The sequence below is a fragment of the Melospiza melodia genome, chromosome 3, assembly GCF_035770615.1.
Source record: "Melospiza melodia melodia isolate bMelMel2 chromosome 3, bMelMel2.pri, whole genome shotgun sequence".
Taxonomy (NCBI): domain Eukaryota; kingdom Metazoa; phylum Chordata; class Aves; order Passeriformes; family Passerellidae; genus Melospiza; species Melospiza melodia.
In genome coordinates, this window is record NC_086196.1 from 35,635,006 (window position 1) to 35,656,463 (window position 21,458).

The window sequence follows — 21,458 nt, forward strand, 5'->3', positions numbered from 1 at the left end:
GACAGAGGTTAATAATCCAGAGCATGACACCTTGCTCACCTTGCTAGCAGGAGTGTTTCTTCCCATTTCAGTGCTGAGTCAGGTAAAGATGGCTTGGGAGTCTCTGTATCAGTTGTCTCTGTCCAGTACACCTCTGCCCTTTCTCTCTGTCATGCTGCACAAGTGATGCATTGCTGAGGTTTTGACTGTGGCAAGAGCTCCTTTAGGAATTACTGGGAATAATCCTTTCTCTTAGTTGCACAATAAGAAATTAAATGTATTGGTATTTCTCCAGGGACAAAACAGTAGCTTAAAAATTCAAATTAATTTACCACAGGTGCAAGAGGTCTCTGGTTGCTTTTAAAGATTTTGCTACTGTAACCTCAATTCCCTGGAAAAATGGCTACTAGTTAATATTAACTCTGGTTTTCCTATAATTTGACATCAAATCAAATATCAATATTCATAAATTTGACATTTCCAATGGCCATGATTTTTGTTCATTCTTTCTGGTTTTGTAGTTCATTAATAATAATTTCTGTGGCTTGTAAACTATTTTCCCAAATGAGTACATGGAACTGTCTATTTCACTCACCCATTATGGAAAGGAAACCTGTTGATCTGATGGACCTCTGAACTTATAGAAGAGCCTGTATTGCAAAAGAGCCATTTCATTAAATTACTGATGGCTGTGTTTCAGAAAGACCTCCATCTTGTTGCACAAAACAATGAAAATGGTGGAAGAACAAATAAAGATAGGGGAATGCTGAAATAATAAATAACTTTGACCTTTTTTCCCCGTCTGTTGGCATCTAGTTACTTCCTTTGATCTTCCCTGCCTTAAACAAGCTAATATCTGCCAAGAGAGTGCAACTGTTACTGAATCACTAAGGTCCTATTTGTTCCGCTTGAAAGATGACAATGCATTTTTGTCTTTCTACAGAAGCCTAGACTTAGGAAGGTTTCTCCAACAAGAAGCTTGGGTTTTCTCCAATACTAAATTTCTTTTTTCTTGCCTTTTTTTTTTTTTTTCTTTGTGTGGGTTTTATTTCCCATTTCGTTGTGGTGGTGCGCTGCTGATGATTGTGTCATCATTTTCTGTGAGGTGCTGGTTAGACAACACTGAAGTTGTCTGATTTTGCTGTTGCTTATGATTGTTCTGGCAGGAACAGAATGTTCAACAGCTGTAGCATATGTTGATGCTTCAGTTACATTATGGTTAGTTTGTGAGTGTCATTTGTGATTGCTCTCTTTGCTGCTCCCTGATTTTTTTGAGCAGTTGTTGCTAGTGTTAATTCATCAGTTCTGTACAGGTTTCTTGTATTTGTAAATGTTGAATTGTTTGATACCTTGATCAAAAGGTTTTATATTTAGAGTTTAGAAAACAGACCATGTCTTATTAAACAATGCAACTTTGAAGCAGAAGCAGGAGATGCATTACCAGGTCTATTTGATTTTTGTAGAGAAATTGAGACACTTGTTCTTTAAGGGTGCTGCATTTAGTCAGTTATATATTTAAATCTGCGCTATTGAGCAAACATTCTTTGTTCTAAGTATACCTTGTACTTAGCACAATGAGAACCTAATTTCTGATGGTGATCTTAGGTGCTCCAGAGTACAAATAACAATCACAATAGAACTGAATGTTTCGCATTGGTTTTTCGTTCAAATTCCATTGACCGTTCTTGTAGGCTTGTTAAGTCAGTTTCAAAAATTCTTCTCCAGAGTTAGGAGGCTATGTTATGTCACAGAACCAGAGTTATATAAAGCTTCCAAGTCATTCCCGAAAAATGAGACAGAACCTCTGCTAATTTTGAATTTCTCTGATGGTTGGAGTTGATGTGTGCGTGAGGATAAGACTTAGGCCTTGATCCAGGAAAGCACTTAAACTCATAATTTAGCTCATCATGAGCAGTTTCCCTGGAGTCAACAACTGACTCAAATTATCATGGAAGATATATAGCACAGCCTTATTTAGGACTATATATTTAATACAATCCGTGTCAATTTAAAAAAAAAAAATGAAGTAGCCATATCATAAAATGCTTTATAAGGATTCATTTCAAGATCTTTCTGGTTGTCCATGTCTTTGCCATGTCTGTTGTGGAAGAAGCCACTAATTAGCTCCAAAGTGCATCTTTTACTATAGATGGTGCATTTCCACTATTTAATTGGAATTGTGTCTTCTGAGGGAACCTCTTACTGAAACTTCTTTTTTAGAAAGTCTGAATTTTTGTTAGAATTAAGAAATATTTTCTTAACTGCTGCTAGAAGATTTTGAGAAGTAGACCAGACATCTCCAGCCTATAGAGGCTTGTGGAATTAGCTCATAGCATTTTCCCCTACAACATCTACCATACTTTATCTCTAGAATATTGAACCTGCTGCTTTGCTTGGGGTCTGCACAGGACATTTGCAGCCACTACCTTCCCTGCTGGACAGTGTAATTATTAATGAACATTTGCTGTCTGATTGTGTTTTTCTAGAGTATGGTCCAGAGGGATGACTAACGGCAGCAGTGAACCACTCAGGTGTGGCTGTAGCCGTGTCTGGCCTGGCAGTGACAATAAGAAGCCCATTCTTTACATCAAGGAGAGAATACAGAAACATGTATGGTAACACTGATTAGTTCAACAACTGATACTCCTTGTGGACTTTTCCTCTTGGACTTTAGATTTGTAAGAATAGGCCCAAAGGTAAACTGAGACACCTTCCTTGTGTGGCACTGGCAACAGTCCAGTGGCTCTGTGATAATCTCTGAGTAGATAGGGAGAACCTAAGGCATGCAAGAGGACTTGATGTGCTGATTGCGGATTATTCACAGGTACACGTAGACATGCTGCAATAGCAGAGACTGATTGACAGTGATTAGGGGAGTAAATAAAGCAAATCCATTTACCAGAAGATGCCCAGAAAGTGAGGGACTTTTGCTACCAGTGTCTGGTAGATAAAAATGGGATGCTGAAAGCAACAAAGCTTTTCCAAGTAATTTGGGTGAAGAGTTGTCTTGGCCTGAGGGTCACAGTAAATGCAGCTGCTTGACGTGGGAGGGTTAGCATCATCACAAGGACCTTTCAGTTGGAGGATCAACTTCTAGGGAGGAAATGGGAATGTGTAAATGTTAAAACCAAATTTGGTGTATTTGAATACCATTACTGAAGAGAAATGAGTGAAGAAATTAGGTCATGTCATAAGATTGATTTTATACTTCTTTCAGTTTTGGGGTTAGGCTCTACTTTCTATGTACTTGGACTCTCTGGTTTTTTACTGTACAGGTACCTGCATCCTACGTAGGTGTGGAGAAACACTGGCACAGGGGACTAATGATGCTTCAGAACGAGTCTTTTGGTGGAGATAGTTATCTCCATCAAAAAAGGAGGCTGGCTTTGTTTTGTGGAAGCCACAAGAGATGGCTGATTATTTATTGCCAGTGTCTCAGTGAGTGTTCAAACATAGGTGTGCCATTGACTGCTGAGAGCAGGTGGGTCCATTGCTAAGGCAATGGGCAGCAAAGATATTTTGGATAAGGATTGGAGTAGTTTACAGAAATGCTGAGAACATACAGTGAGGCCAGTAGAATTTTTTTCCTTCCTAACTCGTGGAATGTGTAAGATCTTGACATCAGGCATCTGTGGAAAATGGGGAAATAGGCCATCATCACCAAGGTAATTAATCTCTTCTGAGTGATTTGGTGCAGATCCGTGTATTAGACACATAGAATCATGGAGTAAATTGGAAGGGATATCAAGTTACCATCTAGGCCAAACCCCTGCTCAAAGAAGGCTTAAATCAGGCTACTCAGGGACTTACCCTGTTGAGTCTTGAACTCAATTGAGTCCCATCCTCAAAGGAGTTCCGGCATCTCTGGACAGCCTGTTCTATGTAAAATGTAAAAAGTCATACCTAATATCAATTCAGAATTTCCCATAGTCCATCTTGTGTCCTGTTGCCCCTTTGACTGTTGCCATGCACCTCCAATAAGTGTTTGTCTCTGTATTTTCTCTGTATTCTGTGCTCAGATGGTTGTAGATAGCATTAAGGTACTACTGAGTCTTTTTGCTTACAAGTTGAGAAGGCCCTGCTACCCGAGCCTGTCCTCATATATCCTGACCATATCGGGATGTCTGGAGCTTAGGAGGACTACAAGGATGTCATGAGGCTATGCAGAGAGGAAACTGGAGGAGCCAAAGCCCAAGAAGAGTTTTATTTGTCTGCTGTGAGAATAAATGAGAATAAAAGGTGTTTCTATAAATACGGCCTCCCTCAGCTGGCAACTGGCCACAAGTGCTGTTCCTCAGGGTTCCATGTTGGTGCTGGTCCAGTTCAGCATCTTTGTTGTTGATCTGGACAAACTGGGTGCTCTCTCATTCAGTTGTGCAGATGACACCAGGCTGGGTGGGAATGTTGATTTGCTTAGAGACAGGAAGGCTCAGCAGGGGAATCTGGGCCTGTTTTCATTCCTTTAATCTCAAACAAAACTTGAGAGTTTTCTTGAGAGATTCACCACATAAATGGATAAGCAGGTGTCTCATTTCTGATTGTGTTTGGGAGCTGAGGCATGAGAGTATTTGACCATTTTGAAGATGCCTCACCCTTAAGCCAATTGCAAGACATCCAAAAAAATTAGTTTTCTTGCTAGACTAATGCTAGTGAGTGATCAGTCAGTCCATTCAATTTTTCTCTAAACGTGGGATACTAAGCTACCATTTTGCATTTCCCAGTTCATTCTGGTTTTTACATAAAGCTAGGTCTATTAGAAATATTCTTTCAGGATGATGTGTTTGTTATTAAGCATGGAATGTTGCTTAATCTTAAATCAAGGTTTCTTTGCCTTTCTACCAGTGAACATCCTTGCTCACAAGTAGTTAACATTTTATGTAGGAAAGCAGAGAAATGTTCTTTTTTGCTTTTGTCTTTCTGCATCCATGAAAACATCTACTAACTCTTTGAAACATTAGTATTTGCTAATATCTTTTGAGTTTGTCCAGAGTACTCAGGTATTTTGGCCCATTTTACATATGTAGTAAGTAATTTATTCTGTATGAGTCAGGCAGAATTATTTCTTTATCCTCTCCCATCTTTGGGGCACAAAAAACTGAAAAAAATGCACAAACTACTTATATTGCAGGATGTCTTCTACTCCTTCAGAAAAGGGTATATTTTAACATACTGTTTTCTAATGCTGGATTGAAAAGGGAGATGGTGTCCCATTTAGTTTCAGGAAATTCAGTCTGTACATCTGGGGTCTGAAATTCAGTCTTGTAACTGACGCAGTAATCTGCACTTAATCCCAGACTATTACTCTGCCCCAGAAGAGTAATGAAAGGGGAAAGCATTCTGTATTTATACTAGTTCGGACTCTAGCATGTCATTCATTCTTTTGGTAAGTTTCGTGCCCAGTCGAGTCAGGACTAAGATCTGAAAGAGGGGAGAGCAGGCTCAGCCAGGAAAGAGCTTTTAGGAATCTTAACTCTTAAACTTGCAGTTTTTTCAAGGGTAGAAAAATTGGCCAAATGTGGATGGATTTTCAGAGGAATAGCAAAAGTCAGTTCTGTGACACAGCGTTTCAGCTCCCTGCCAGATTCAAAGTTCCTGCTCCAAACTCCTTGTTTGCAGCAGCAAAAAGGTTACTTTTTTTCAAAAAGTAGTTTCTAGAAATCTCTAAGGAGGGAAAAGCAGATAATTTCCTTCCAACTGGCTCAGGTACTTCCAAATTATTATCACTGAGCTCATCACTGACATGCAAAATTTCCAGCTGAATGGCTAAAATCTGAGAGTGTCATAAAAAGATGTAAACAAAGTCTTTACATTTAAAATGTCAGAATACTTAACTGAAAAGATGTGCTGACATCCTAACCTAATATTTCTTGTGTTTGCACAGATAATTTCAGAGAATGTAATAGGTCTTCCATACAAATTACAGGTAAAATTGAAGGCATATTTAAATGCTATAGATTTATAACCATATGTGTGGAATAATTGTATTCAACAGTTCCCTTTTTGCAATAAGAACTATTTTGACCAATTTTTTTCAAAGCCTCTACTTGCATTTGACATGTGAAATGGGTTTTCCTTTTAACAGGAAAACCAACCTAAACCAAAAATTTAGATCTAGACTTTTGGTGCCATGGCTAGTTTTAGTGAGTTACTTGGGAGCAGGGGAAAAAAGAAGTATACGTCTTTGTATCAACTTATAAAACTAAATGTTGAAAACTTACACTAACAGCATGAAGCACTTATCTCTCTTTAGGGCCTAAGGGATTTTTAAGCATGCCTCATTTGCCTAGTGGTATCAAGAGCTTTAATTTTTTTGTATTTTTTCTTTCCCCAGAGAAGATTTATAAGGCAGTGGGGTAGATGGTGCTGTTCTCCAGCTGTCTGTCTTGAGGAGTTTCCTCACTGGACTAAACACAACATAATTTCTCTGTAATGTTACTGTGGAATCTTGGAAAAACATAATGTTCCTCCTGTTATGTACAATAGATTCTTCTTTAATTGCAGCAGCTAAAAAAAACTTCTATCTTTATAGCTGTGGAACCAAAGCGAAAAAGTTTATGGTCTTTCACTGTCAGCAGGTTTATGGAAAATTTATAGTATGTGCTCTGAGTTTACCATTTTTTGTTGCAATACTTACTAAAATTAGTGCTGAAAAATGCCTGTTTTAGAATAGAGTTTTTCTGTCTTTAAATTTTCCTATAAATGTAATAGCATTTGTGTATATTTATATATTTAATTTAGACATAGAAAAGTATATCTATATTTTGGCTATATACTTTTGCATACTATGCTTCATATAGTATTTTTGGTTTATCTCCTTTTCCCTCAAACTTCTGTTTTGTCTTGTCCAAAATGCAAAAACATGTTCAGGCTGCTACTTTTTCCTTTAATTTTTTTATTTAATCCTATATAATGAACTTATTTTGTTACCATTCTCTGACTACCTTTCAGAACTTGTAGTCAATAGAAAATTATTGATGTTAATGGCACTGAAAATTCTCAAACTTCCTTCCAGTTATTTGGAGAAGTTGAAATAATATCTTCTAAATTTTTAATTATCTGTTTTCTTTTTTCTGTTTCTGAGATCACTTCACTGGTTCCACAATGTTTTCCATCAGTGGAAGAGGGCTACTTTTGGGGTTTTTTTAAGCTATGTTTTAGTTTTGAAGTGTTGGACCGATGATCCAGTTGAGCCAAACTGCAGTATACATAGTCTGCTAACTTAGTCTCATCACAGTTGTCATTTGTCAACAAATTAAAAAAAAACCAAAATGGATGCAAAGTATTCACCAGTTAATTAAAATAAACAGAATTTGCCTTTAGAAACATGCCTACATATTTTTTCAGTTGTAACCACAGAGCAGCAGAAACATGATTTAGTTTTATTGTATCTGCATTTTATATTTTGTTAGTGTAATCAGAATAAATTCCCCACTCTGGAAAATCTGAGTTGAGCACTGGAACTCCAGCCTATCTATAAAAGGAAAACAGACTGAAATTTTTAAAAGGAGAACACAGGATTTAATCAGTCACTTTCATTTATCTAAACTGTTAATTTCTATGAGATTTCCATGAGAAGTGTAATGCCTGAGTCCTCACTGTTTCATCCCAACTAATTCTCATTGAAAATCCCTCTGTATGAAGATGCAGTTTCTGCTTTGATCTTCTTTGCTAACATGTCTGTAGTGCTCCTCAGTCACAGTGGACTAGTCCCTCCTACTTCTTCAGTATTCATTAAATGCTCTTTTCTTTCCTTCTTGTGCAGGCAGAAATCTGGATGGATCAAAGCCAAATTTTATTTGTATATTCCCAAACTTCAGAAACATAGCAAAACCCCCAATCTATACCTGATCTTGAGTTAGCAAATCTTTAGATTTTGTAGAAGCAGTTCCTCTCTATTTTTATATATCTATGTATCTCCTGTAGTACATGCTCAGCAACTCCAAAGCAATATTAGACTTTGATTAAGGTGAAATACATAGGGCAGCTTGGCTGCAGCTGAATCCACAATAGTTGAGAAATTATTAGATCTGAGAATGTAGACTACCCCATTTTGAACACAACATCTGTCTAGCACTGGAAAGAAAGGTGCTGCAGCCAATTCATGTTTTTATTTACTCTCTCTTGTTACTACATGTAATTTAAAACAAAAACCTCAGAGTGAATGAGACAAGTCCTTCTGTATGAGATCTGCATAGTTTTAAAGGCATACATGATGTGGGGTTTAGAAAAAACAGGTTTTTGCATAAACGTTTGCTGAAGAGCACTAAATACCATTGCTAGGTACTGTACCCGTTCCCATACTCTAATATTTCCATATTCTAGAGCATGCAAAATCTGACATGTAACAGATCAGATTAAAGTGAGTTGTGAGGTAAGTCCTGACCTTTAAGCAAAAAATACCAGGTTTTAGAAATGTTGATCTCATTTTTTTGAGAGGCGAGTCCACAGGTGGGTGCACCTAGTGCCAACTCAGAAGCAGGGTGAAGTAGCAGTGTTTGTTACTTTGGAGCAAGCAGCACATTCTTTACTATGTAGGACAAGAAAGAAAGCAGCCCTCTAGTAACTTTTTGCAATTCGTAGTTTCATTATATCTAAAAGTCCATATATAGTAAGCAGAATCAGAGCCTGATTTTTTTTCAGTGTAGAAAAATCAAAAATTCAGCTTATTCATGGGATTTGGCTTGACACACCCCCCACCTCACCCCTGCCCTTTCTTGTTGTCTTGCTTTTCTTCCACAGGAAAAGTGGAAGTCAGACATTGCAGGATGCTGTCACAGAGGTTCTCAGCCAATCCCCAAGATCTTGTTTGTGGCGCTCACTTTTTTTCCTCTCAAGATGTGTGCAAGGCTGTGTGCTGCATGGATACTGCAGCTGTCTGCTGCTGAGCCCTTTCAGTGGGAGGGCTGTGGCTTGTGGAGAGCTGCACATAGGGTCTCTAATTCAGATGGTACACAGCAGAAGTGATGGTGGTTGAAGTTAAGCCTACGGTATGTTTAATGCTCTTTACATCTGATGGAAATTTTAAATATTTCACTCCCTGGAAGCACACCACTTCCCCAAAATAATTAATGAGGTTTTTAAAAATTGCATGTAAGAAGAACAGGGCACACTCAGAAGTGAACTCTTTGTTTACTCACTTTCTGATTTTTTGGTTCTGACTTTGTTTTTCTGTGTTTTCTTCCCTTCTGCATAGCTATTACACTGGAAGATTTTATTTCATATCAATATATTAGACAGAGCATACATATTGGATAATGCTTCAGATAAAAATTCAAAGTCCATTTTGTAGCACACTATAGAAGTAGATACTTTTTATGGCAGGTAGATTCACATTAATTCTCAGATTATGCAGCTTAATAAGGGATGATGCCTTTTCTATGTATTTCAAAGCACAAAACGAAATGTGTAAGGGCGACTGGCTTAAACTTGTAGCTGCCATTCATTTCAGCCCGTGCAGCCTGGCTGCTGAGAGCTGTGCTTGCTTGCTGTTTTGTGAGTCTCTGCAGATGCACAGTCGCCCACTCTGAGAGAACATGCACACACTGTTTTTTTTCCCTCTCACACTGTCTGGCATACTTTCAGCACAACTCTTCGAAGACTTTCTGAACTGCTGGGTATGGTTGTCTGATTATTATTTTTTTAACTGGGAACATGTTTAGTCCAGTGTTATTTAAACAAGCTTATCTCTTTGATCAAAGTCTACAATCTGAAATTTGAACAGGGTAGGGAGGGTGACTGGGTGGGTGAGGAAATATATCAAGTACATAGTTGTTCGTGTGCTGATGTCTCAGCTCTGTGCCTGCAAAGGTAAAAACATATATTGCTTCAGAATATTCTTGCAAGTATAAAAAACTTTGGCTATTTTAGTAGGAGTTCTGAAAGCACTGTATTATTTCTAAAATAAAACCGGTTTGAGTAAACTTTTTTTGACACTTCTAGTGACCTGCATATTCAGTTTTTCAGTTTCTTGGGTTTTTTGAAGGTTGAGCCAAATAACTGTGGAGTTGTTTAAGTATAGCACAGGCTTTGCTAGTATTCAAAGCACACTAGCTGGAGCCCATATATTAATGTATTTAGGGTTGACATTAGCCCATTTCATTGACTGAACCACAGACCACAGCAATGAAGCTGGAGAGCTTGAAACAGTTTCTGGAGCTTTTCATTTAGCTCGTTCAGGAGAACTGGTTTGTGCAAAGTTAAAATTATATGGAATGAGATAGCAAGAAGAAGCATGCATGCCACACCTTTTCATTATGTTCTCTCTTTTTTTTTTTTTCTTTCTAAATATAACTTTGAGAGGCATGTCAAGTTTTTTTTAAGCCAATCCCGTTTGATTATTTTAGATTACTTGATTTCAAAATTCAAGTTTGCTAGGCTTTTGTTCACAAGACTAGGAAAAAGAATTTCTTGTATTCAATTTATATACCGTGCAATCAAACAACCATCTCCTAACTCTGACAAAATGTAAATTATGTCTATTTCACCATTTTACAGAATAAAAAGAAGGAAGCATAATTTTCTAGGCTAGTCTAAAGCTTTTCCTTGCTTTTTAATGTTATTATAGTGCTCTAGTAACTGCAAGTTGCTGTTGCTGATGAAAGTATATTATAAATCTTCTATTCTGCATGGGTATCATGCGCACTTTAATTTTATTAGCAGGCTTTATTGACTGGGGCTTGCTCCCTGCACACCCAGACACACAAACATGCACAGACACACAGAGAGACAGACACACAGACGCATGCTTGCACACACACACACTCTCTCACACACACACACAGACACATTCTGCTTTGCCCTATCTCGGTTACAGCACAGTCCTGCCCAGGGTCAGTACAATGTACACATTACATATTTCTAGCAAACATGAAAATGAATCAAACAGGAGGAGAGATAAGCACAGATAGATTGGAGCCTGCTGAGGAAATAAAAGGCAGCAATCTGACTGACCACTGGACTAGTCTTCCTGGTTGGATTTAAGTGTTCTTTCCCTTTAGTGGCTGCAAAGCACTGTACCCTGAAGTGAAAAATGAAACGATCAGTAAGAATGAAGTAACATTTAGACGGACAATTCTTTGGTATAACTCCAAAACTAATTGTTTCTGAAGTGATGTTTAAACCAACGTCGGCACAAGGCAAGGGCTCCTGGCTCGCAGCCAGCACCTTGTAATGCATATTAGAGCAGATGAGGAGTTCCTAAAAGTTAGAGAGAGGGAGAGGGAGGGAAGAAGAGAGAGAGAATGTGCGTCTTCAGTGCTCGCTCTGCATTTGTTTGTATCCTCCTCCTTGCCGAGATTAGAGGAATACCTGTGTAGTGCTGCTTTATTATGATTTCTGCTGAGCCTCAGAATAGGTTCTGGTATTTTTTTTAGGTGGACTGCCAGCTGCCGATCTCGCTGTTGACAGTAAAAGCAGATATGTTCCTTGCTCACTGCCATTAGTACTGACCATGACCCTTCACACCAAAACCTCTGGAGTTACCCTGCTGCACCAGATTCAAGGCACTGAACTGGAGACACTGAGCAGACCTCAGCTGAAGATTCCCCTGGAAAGATCGCTCAGCGACATGTACGTGGATACCAACAAGACAGGAGTTTTTAACTACCCAGAAGGAGCCACCTATGATTTTGGTACTACGGCTCCCGTCTACAGCTCTACCACGCTCAGTTATGCCCCTACGTCTGAATCTTTTGGGTCCAGCAGTCTGGCAGGATTTCACTCCCTGAACAGTGTCCCGCCAAGCCCGGTGGTGTTCTTGCAAACGGCACCCCAGCTGTCGCCCTTCATCCATCATCACAGCCAACAGGTACCCTATTACCTTGAAAACGATCAGGGCAGCTTCGGGATGAGGGAAGCTGCTCCTCCAGCCTTCTACAGGTAAATGCTGATTTCTTTCTTATTTAAGCAGATGATCTGAGAAAATTAGAGTGTAGAAATCTGTTATGCCCTAATATTTGCTTTTTGTGCAAAGGAGCCTGTGATTTAACTGAATCATTGATAATATCTAGATCATAAGAAAAAGCGTAGAATAAAACAAACTGTAATTCACAGCCCACTGTGACTGTAAGCTGTAAATTTTGAAAATCTATGTAAAAAACCTATCAGATAATGAGTATAAATATTTCCTGGGAAAACATGAAATCATAATTGATTAAAGAATGGCAAATGACCTCAGTGTTGTAATGTATTATAATACTGTCTGAAGTAAACTAAAAAGACTTCCACCATCACACATTTTTCAGTGTGAGTGGTTGTTTGTTCAGCTCTTAGGTGGTAGCAAGAGTATTTTTTTCCTCTGTCTTCCTTTGCAGTGTGAGAAGTGGCTTACATAGGAAGTTGTTCAGAAGCACTATATCCTTCCTAATCAAAGTGTTAGAGTTGACTCAGTGACAGTATTTCAGTCAGCAACCACCTTCCTGAGCTATCCAAAGAGCTGTGGGCATATTAAGATGCATTTTTCATTGGAGGGTGATATATATTTACTGTAAACCTGGCATGCTGCTTTTCAAAAGATAGGCTTGTTCAGCGGGGTTTTTAATATTTTTGTCCCTCAGTAGAGGCTTGGTTCATGTTTTCTCTTTTTGGTCTGGCATAGAAAGACTAAAGTATTGTTGAAAGGGGGAAATAAATTTCCGTGGTTTAGATACTTATTGTCAATTGTGAAAAACATTGCATCTTTTCTTGAAGTAAGTGACAGAAATGAATAGAATTATGGCTCCTAAAATAAATCATACATACCTATACCCACGCTGTTAACGCTTTGTGCAGTGTTTATAGCATAGTTTTGCAACAGCTTATTATATTAGGCTTCAGTGAATTAAAGTGAACAGATGTATTTTTATTCTGAGCTCTGTCATTCTCTGTTGATTTGAGAGATACAGGTAAGTTTGTTAGAAGTGTAACAATTCCAAAAAGATAAATCAAGCAATTTTTTCCACGTTGAAGGCCAGACTCTGCTAGGCTTATTTGCACAGTATAACATGTTGCCATGAACAGCAACGTATGTTCTGAAGTCTAACTCAGCCAGACTAAGAATCTGGTAGTAAAATCTGGTCCCAGAAAACAAAATTATTGCACTTTTTTGCAACGGATTGGGCAGTTTTGGGCAGCAGGTATAATAAAGACTGGTGAAATCATAGATAATGGTTATGTTCAATTGTCCAATACAGTCATACGTAAACTGAATTAATTCAAACAAAATTCTTTTTAGTGCAACCAAATACAATACTTCCTGGAAGAATAAGTACATGTCAGAGCATAGTGATCTTGAATTATTACCAGTGACTTGAAAGTTAAACTGCACTTTGTGCTTGATTAAAATACTTTTTTTACATGAATGTCCCATGCAAACCTATGGTGAAAACTGTGTAGGCAACCTTATGTGTGTAAACAGTGGAGTAGTGAGTTTGTGAAGTTGAAATACACAGGCGGAAAATGTTCTACAGTCAGGTATTGTACTACAGGAGGATTCAAACCTGAGAATAACCCAGACACAGAAGTTGCTATGGAAATAGTGTTCTTTTAATTTTTTAGCTGTGAATTGAGATGAGACCATTCAAAATAAAATTAAGGTACTTTTTTAGTTTAATTGCTTGAGCAAATGTGTAAGACCAGTGCTGTATTCCCCTTTTCCTGACATTTCTGATCAAGGTTGTGTGTCACCCTTGGGGATGTGTATTAGCCCTTTGAAATTGCTGAGGCTTAATGCAGCAGTAATTAGGTGAATTTATGATCTTGGATATGCCAGAAGGTTTATCTGCATACAGTGTTATACAAATGATTTAATGGCCCCTTCCAGCCATAACTCTGTGGAACGCATCTTATGTGGTAATAAGAAATGTGTTTCAAAGTGCTTGCTATGATTATCTTTTGTTAACAGGCATAGTACTGTTCAAATTAAATGAATAAAAACTTTGCTTTTCATTTTTTGTCAAGTCGTATTTACAAAGTTTTCACCCTCACAACACTAAACATTAGGTCTTCTTGTGTTTTGGCATGAGCCCAATCACTGGTAGTCTGTTAAAAATAATTTGAATGTGTTCACTGCCTAGGAAATTTTTAAATATCTAGCCATTTGGTTTAAGAATAAGTTCTTTATAGAAACTTCCAATGTGCTTCATTTATTTGGCTAGTCTCATTGTCTTCGCTTAGGTATGGGAGAAAAGAAAGCATAGGGCACTATAATCTGGCAATGAATAACTTGATGCTGGAGATTGAAAGATGTCTAACTACCAAAATAGAGAGTTTCTGGAACAGCCTACCAGTAGGAGTGGTAAAGGCAAAAAGTCTTGTAACATAAGTTCTAAAAAAAGTTATAATGAATCATGATTAGTTTGTGATATGGCTGCCTGCTTCTATGAAAAGTTATGTAACAGTAAGTCTCCTCTGCAATTCTCATTTACCTTTCTGTGCAACTGAATTGTGCTATTTGTCTTTTAGGTAGAAATATTTGCATTGCATCACCCTATTCTACTCTGAATTTGACATTCAAGGGTTGTATTCAGTGATACATTCAGTGATATCCAGGACAATAAATAAACATTATAGGTTGGAGCCGAGATGATAGTCTGTTCGATACTTGGACAAAATGTTAAAAGTCTTTGGTCACAAAACAAAGAAATTACTCTGTCTGATAAAGAAAACTTTCAATGTCTTTTGAATTTGTTAGTAAGTGTTCAAAATCGTACTGCCTATAGACAGATATGTATTAATAGGTGTATAACTATATGTCTACTAATTCTGAAGTTATATTTTGTCTTTCAAATAGTGAATCTTTTTCCAAAAGAGTTAGTCTCTTGTTGTGAGATAATGGTAGGCTTCTATATTTAGCTGAAGAACATAATGATACATGAAAATAATGATTTTCAAAGAATGCAATAAATATATTAATGTCCCTTCTGGTATCTCTAAATCATGAGGCATCAGAATTTGAGAAATGGAGAAAAAAGGGCTTAATTAACTCAAATTGTGTTGTCTATACACAGACTTCTTTTATGTCTGTTCTTGTGGCTGTTTTTATAGGTAGCCAAACTAAAATACCTTTTTCTTGTCTGACATTGTCAAATTTCATTTTTTAAAAATTTTGTTGATAATTTTTAGTATTTTTTTTTAATTTTTTAATACTGACTAGTGGTTGATAATTATTACAGGAAATCTTGTACTCATGACTATTACAGTAAATTAATGGAAATTTTGTTTTGTTCTTAACTATTGAATTTGAGTTCAGGTAATTTCTGGTTATTTCCTCTCAAATATTTTCAGCAAGATTTCATCCACTCAGAGAAAAACCAAAGCTTTCAGTAGCTAATTTACCTCAGTAGATTCCTACAAGAAAAAGCAGAACATCCTTTTTGCTCTGCCAGTGTGCCATCCCACTGAGTCTGCACTCCTCAGATCTGAAGTGAAGTCATGCATATACTTAAGGCCCTTGGTAGCCTGTCTTTGGTGCTGGTTCCAAATTTGGTCAAAAAAAAAAAAAAAGGAAAACTCCCTGATGACAAAACTCTCTGTCAGTCTGTAGTGAGGGACAGAGGCTGGGCAGGCAAATCAGTGTACAAACAGAATAAGAGATTAATTTCTCCCTCACTTTCAGTGGCTAGTTTGTATCTTCTAATACTTCAGGCTCTATGTTTAGATTAATGTTATAAAGTTATTTGTTTAGCATTAGCCCCAATTATCATACTGCAATTGAATCTGATGTTGTAATCAATATGATCACAGCTTTAATTTTAATGCTTGCTAAAATTGAGAAAGATTACAAACGTAGATCAATCCCTCCCCTGTTGTAATTTGTAAATCCATCCATCCATCCAAAAAAATAGTTGCATAACAAAATACATAAACTTCGTTAACCTTGTCTGATTCATTATGAATTTTTCTAGCTGTTCATGTGGAGTTCTAAATACAGAAGATTTTTTTCCAAATTTTAAAATCAAAAGTGTTGAAATGAATACAAAGTTCAAAGATGATTTTTCTTTTCTTATTTTTTTAAATGTAGCATAAAGTATTTCATAACATGGAGTATGATGTAATGTAGTGTTTTGCTTTGCTTTTTTTGTTTATTTTTCTCTAAAACGTCGGTCTGCTCAGAGGTTCCCCTTGAGCAGTTCAAGTGTTCAGGCAATTTCTTCAACACTTGGAGTGTTCCTGTTTCCAGGCCTTGTACTGGTACTCTGACACTTCTGCAGCAATAGATGATTGTAATAAAAGAGACAGGAAAACGGAGTCATCTCATAGATAGTTTCTTATCTCATGGAAACATTGTAAAGATAAGCCCATTAAGTGTTCTGAGATGCTCACACATGACAATTATGAGGGACTTGTACAAACCAACTTTAGTGTTTCTGCAGCCCTTCTTGGAGCACGTACTGATGTGGATCATGTTGCAAGCATGCTTGCACCATAAATCTCCAATCCACACTGTTGAGGAGCACATGTGATCTGTGCCTCCTCGTGCCCCTGAATACGGGCAGACAGTGATGGAAAGGAGTAAAAGAGTTTTTATGCTTCCTCATTACCCTCCTTTCTTCCAAGGTAGGGAGATGGATCTCACTTGTTCTCTCTTCTCATTGAAGAAAACTTCATTTCTGCAGCAGGTTATTGTTTTGCATAAACCACAGACATAGGAAGTGCTTCATATATCAAGTCCTTCCCAATAGGACTTGAAATCTGTGTCTAAACCCATGGTTATTTGGACAGACTCTGTGAATGGGGTTCATCTGGTCAAATGTAGGCACCCAGATCTGTATTCATTTTTCCATTCCTTAGGCATCTACTGCTGTTTGAGAGGGCGCATGGGGTCTAGTAGATAGGACACAGGACCTGCTGGGTAACAGAACTTTTCTGGAGGAGGAGCTGTGTGTCAGTGAGGGTGACCACCTGGAACACCTCAAATGGCACCAAACCTGCACATGGATCCCCTTCTTACTCTGAGACACAAAGAGATGCTGAGAACACACATTGTCTCTTTCTAGGGCACCTGATTAAAGTTGACCAAGTGCATTAGACTCAAAAAAGGCAAGTTCATCTTCCTATATTATATAAGATGCCTACATTCTGTTCCAGATAGCTACTGGATGAAAATGGATACCCAGTGATATTCAAAGTTATTTTTATATTCAAAGTGAAATTAATCCCACCCATACATCTCCTGAAAAGAACCAAAACAATCATGCTCTGTAATATTCCTTCCCATAGACAATGCATTATGTCCCTTAAGAGGGAGATGGGGAATTGACTCTGTGTCACTGGCCTTGATCACTCTTGCTCTGAGGCTATTGAAACAACAAACACTGCTGGCCATATCTGCTCTGATATGGAAAGCATTAGTTGCTGGCATCAGTTCCTTCAGCAATTGCAAAGTGAACATCAGATGCCAGCATTTTTTATTAAACCAACAAGATAGGCTGACCAGATCTAAGGCATTTCTCCAAAAAAGCACAAGAGAATAGTCTGGCAGCTGAAATGCATCCACATTTCCTAAAAAATTGAGATTTTGGAAATTTTTGGTTTGATATTGTTGACAATGAGACATGGAAATGAATCATGAGCTCCCTGGTCTGTCTGCTGGGAGTTTTCTATTATCTATTGAGGCATCAGAACAGAGATTAGAGCAGAGATGCTGTCCTTCAACATTCTCACTTGAAGTGCTGTTTTCATTGCATTCATTGCAGGGACTGTTTGTAAAATTTGTTGTACAGGGACAAGTCACATCTGAGTCTGAGTGGCCTTTCAAGTGACTTACAAAAGGTTATAATTTACCACAGCTCATTAGGAACCCTGATCAGTGTGACACTGGGCAAGGCAAGGCATTTCTGCTTTTCTGCCAAGCTCAGATTCCAGTTGCTGGGAGGCTTCTTACTTCATCTCACTCAAGATATTGTTGTGCAAGACTATCAAAGCATGAGTGATACCTGTAACAGACAAGAAGATCATAAATCTGAAGGATAACATTTTTCCTTGATAAGATATTGATAACAACATTGGGTTCAGGAGTGATCTAGGTGTTTTACTTTAACCCTTTAATAGAAAAATGGTATATGGTCCTCAGAAGACAGACAGCTTAAATATGATTGTCCTAAATGTAAATCCTATTTGATACATGTACATAACAATTGCAGTGGTCTTACAATCATTGCAGTCTTAACTAAGACACAACAGCCAGGACCTATACAAATAAATAGGAAAAGATGTCTCACTGCATGGAAACCATTGGTAAAATTGAAAAATAGCAGTAAAGGCTCAAAGTTGAGTGTAACTAAGAGGACTTCTTAAAAAAAGCAGGTGGTGACTAACAGTGAACAGCCATGCATGTAACCACCAGTGGATTGTCTACAACTCTTCAAGGGTGCATTCCCCTCTTGTTAGGCAGCATGGGTGGAATGTGTCACATTCTGGTCCCACACCCCACAGTGCTGTCAGCTGCCAGAACTGAACCTCCCCAGGAGCCAGGCAGCAGAACCAGTGCAGGGTCACTCTTGAATGCTACAGGGGGGAGACTTCTCCCCCTCTGAGGACGACAGAGCAGAGAGCATCAAGGCAGCGCCGGGCTGTGTTTAGTGCCCATGCATTTCACCTCGCATTCATAAGCCATGTGAGTAAGCAGTGTGGGGTTTTTTCACCTTGATCGTACTGTCTAATTAAGGAAACTCCTTTTAAATGATTATATAGGGAACACCTGTATTCTTCCATTGAAGATTTTTTTCAGTTTCTCAACAATCTGCCGTGCAAATGTCCAGTGCAAATTTCATTGCTACTTCCAGTCTTTTCTCCCCTTTTTAGTACTTGCTATTGTGCAGAAACAGTGCTTTGATCACTGCAGCCTACTTCAGTACTGATTTGGGCTGCTAAAAGATGGCTATATGAAACTTTATAGGATATTACAAAGGGTACATCAAAGCTGGAAGAAGGAAGGGAAATTTACTGAAACACAGGAAAAGGCTCAGCTCATGATAAATAAAAATCACTAGGAAGATGCTGTGCAGAAAGCAGCAGCTGTAGTAGAAAATGTGGCATGATTTAGGCCCCAAATCTTAAATCACAAGGCTATAATATCTTTCTTTCTATAATTTCTTTCTAATATCTTTCCAAATAGCCTTCACATAGTGGCTTTTGCATATAGCTCTGCTAAAATTGGGATGTGTAATACCTACTGCTTTCTTTCTATTCCCCTTCCACTTTTATTTTCTTTTTTCTTTTAAATGTAATTCAGGCTTGTGAGATCTATTAATTCAAAAATCAGAGAAAGATTATGGAAGTTTGGGTTGAAAGGGAAGACTAGTTCCAAGTCACCTGGCATGGGCAGGGACACCTTTCACTAGAGCAGGTTGCTCAGAGCTCTATCCAATCTTGCCTGAACACTTCCAGGGATGAGGCATTCACAGCTTCTCTGGATAGCCTGTTCCAGTGCTTCACCACTCTCATAGCAAAGAATAATATCTTCCTAATGTCCAGTCTAAACTGACCCTCTTTCAGTTTAAGATCATTCCCCCTTGTGCTGTCACTACATGCCCTTCTAAAAGTTCCTCTCTGGCTTTCTTGTAGGCACCCTTTAGGTACTGGGATGTTGCTATAAGGTTTCTTCTCCAGGCTAAGCAGCCCCAGCTCTCTCAGCCTCTCTTCAGAGAAGGGGTGCTCCATTCCTCTGATCATCCTTATGGTCCTCCTCTGGACCTTCTTGATAAGGTGGCCTGTAGCAGACCTCTACTACATCACCTGTCTCTGCCCTCCCTTTAATCTTGACCTATATGTTCTCAGCTGGCTCCACATCCATCCCCAGGTGGAGCTTTGTGCATTCCAGCTCTTTGTTGACATATTCTGGTGTTTAGAAACTTACTCTTTTTCCTTCTTCAAGTTGATCTGCAAACAGATGGAAGTTTGGAAGGTGCTAACTGTAAAAAATTGTAATTTAATTTTACTGTTGAGGAAAAGTGCTATAAGACCTGATCTTTGGCAAAAATAAAATGCCACATAATACCCTGTCATCTCTGCTTTCAGTTCATAAAGCCAGCAAATATTCTTAAAGCATTTCATTTGCTGGGCCATCTTGATTAAGCAGTATATAGTTATTTCTAAATAACTTGTATCAGTTAGTGTCTAAAATAAATTAATTCACATAAGTGTTCCCTGCTTTCATTATTATTTACAGCTTGGACTTGACAGTGAGATCCCGGTTTCAAATTACGTATGAGAGAACCCTTATCTTCAGGACACTGTAGCCATGACAAAGAATACTCTGGCTGAGAGTGCACAGCAAATCTAGTCACCTTTGGGGAACAAACATGTCAAAGGACAGCTTTGTCTGTTTGCTTCCATCCTGCAGTAAAATGATACTTCTCCTTCAGCCATATTGATAACCACAAGCAAGGAAAAATACGTATGTTGCCAGCACATGAACCACTGCAGCAGATTTATTACCTTGCAATACCTTTTTGTGGTTTGGATTATTTAGAATTTATGGGTTGAAAAGTATGCTAGTTTATTCTTGCCATGCTATGAGAAATATAATCCTAATTTTAATGTACAGGAATATCAATTACAGATAAAGCATGCAAACCCTGGAAGTGGTGAGAGTATTCTAATTATGTTCATGGAGAAAGGTGGTGAGATAGAAACCCATATAAAAGAATGTAGCTGAATGTTTAATGGTAATAATATCAGAATCAGTTAAATGCAAGAATATCTGCCGGATGTATGCCATTTTAAGGAGTCAGATATTTTTAAAGCAGGTTGCACCTCTGCAAGATTTTACTATTTCTTCCTTGATTTAAGCCATAAAAAAAAGCCAAACAAAGTTGAAGTAAATCTGATTTTACAGAGAAATTTTAAAGATCCTGGAATAAAACTCAACTTTATTTTATTGGCAGTTCTAATAACACTGTTTATGGTTAAGTCTGACTAGGTTCCTCTTTTTGTTTTTGCATACTTATATTGTTTAGTTTTGGCTTATATTTTACATTTTAGATGGTTGGCTCAGGTAATTTTTTTTAAAATGCATTTTGAGAAAAATGGCTCAAATTTCTAAGTATGATGAAGGAAAAGAAAATTTTGCTATAATCATGGAAAAAACCCCAAAAACTTTTCAGTGAACGTCCTAGACACCATTGTATTATAGGTATACATACGCCTGATACTTGGTAGTGGGGGAATGCTGTCAAATCAGGGTTATTTTTCTTTAATTTTCCCCCAGAAATTTTGCTCAATTTTAAGCTACAAACTCTTGAAACACCTCACTATTCACTATGGGAATCTGTTTGCATTTGATAGCTAAATTATATGAAATTTTATCTACCTTACATGCTCCATCTTTCCTCAGGGATTGCATAATGACCTGATTGCAAGAGCATCCTTCTCTGACAAAATGTTGCTTCATTGCACGGCTGCATGACATTTCAAATGCAAATATTACTGTGGGCAGAGGCAGTTTACTGAGAGATGAGAATCACAGAGTCATGTTAAGTTTGAATGGGCAAAAATGTTAG

The 21,458-nt window shown here is 37.9% G+C and overlaps 1 protein-coding gene across 1 annotated transcript in view; it reads left to right on the plus strand.

Moving 5' to 3' along the window:
- The window catches only part of ESR1 (estrogen receptor 1), a 157,075-nt gene that overhangs the window by 40,316 nt on the left and 95,301 nt on the right, over positions 1-21,458 (plus strand). Inside the window, 1 exon segment of the mRNA XM_063151316.1 lies at positions 11,352-11,856. Within this exon segment, the coding sequence (XP_063007386.1) occupies positions 11,352-11,856 (505 nt within the window).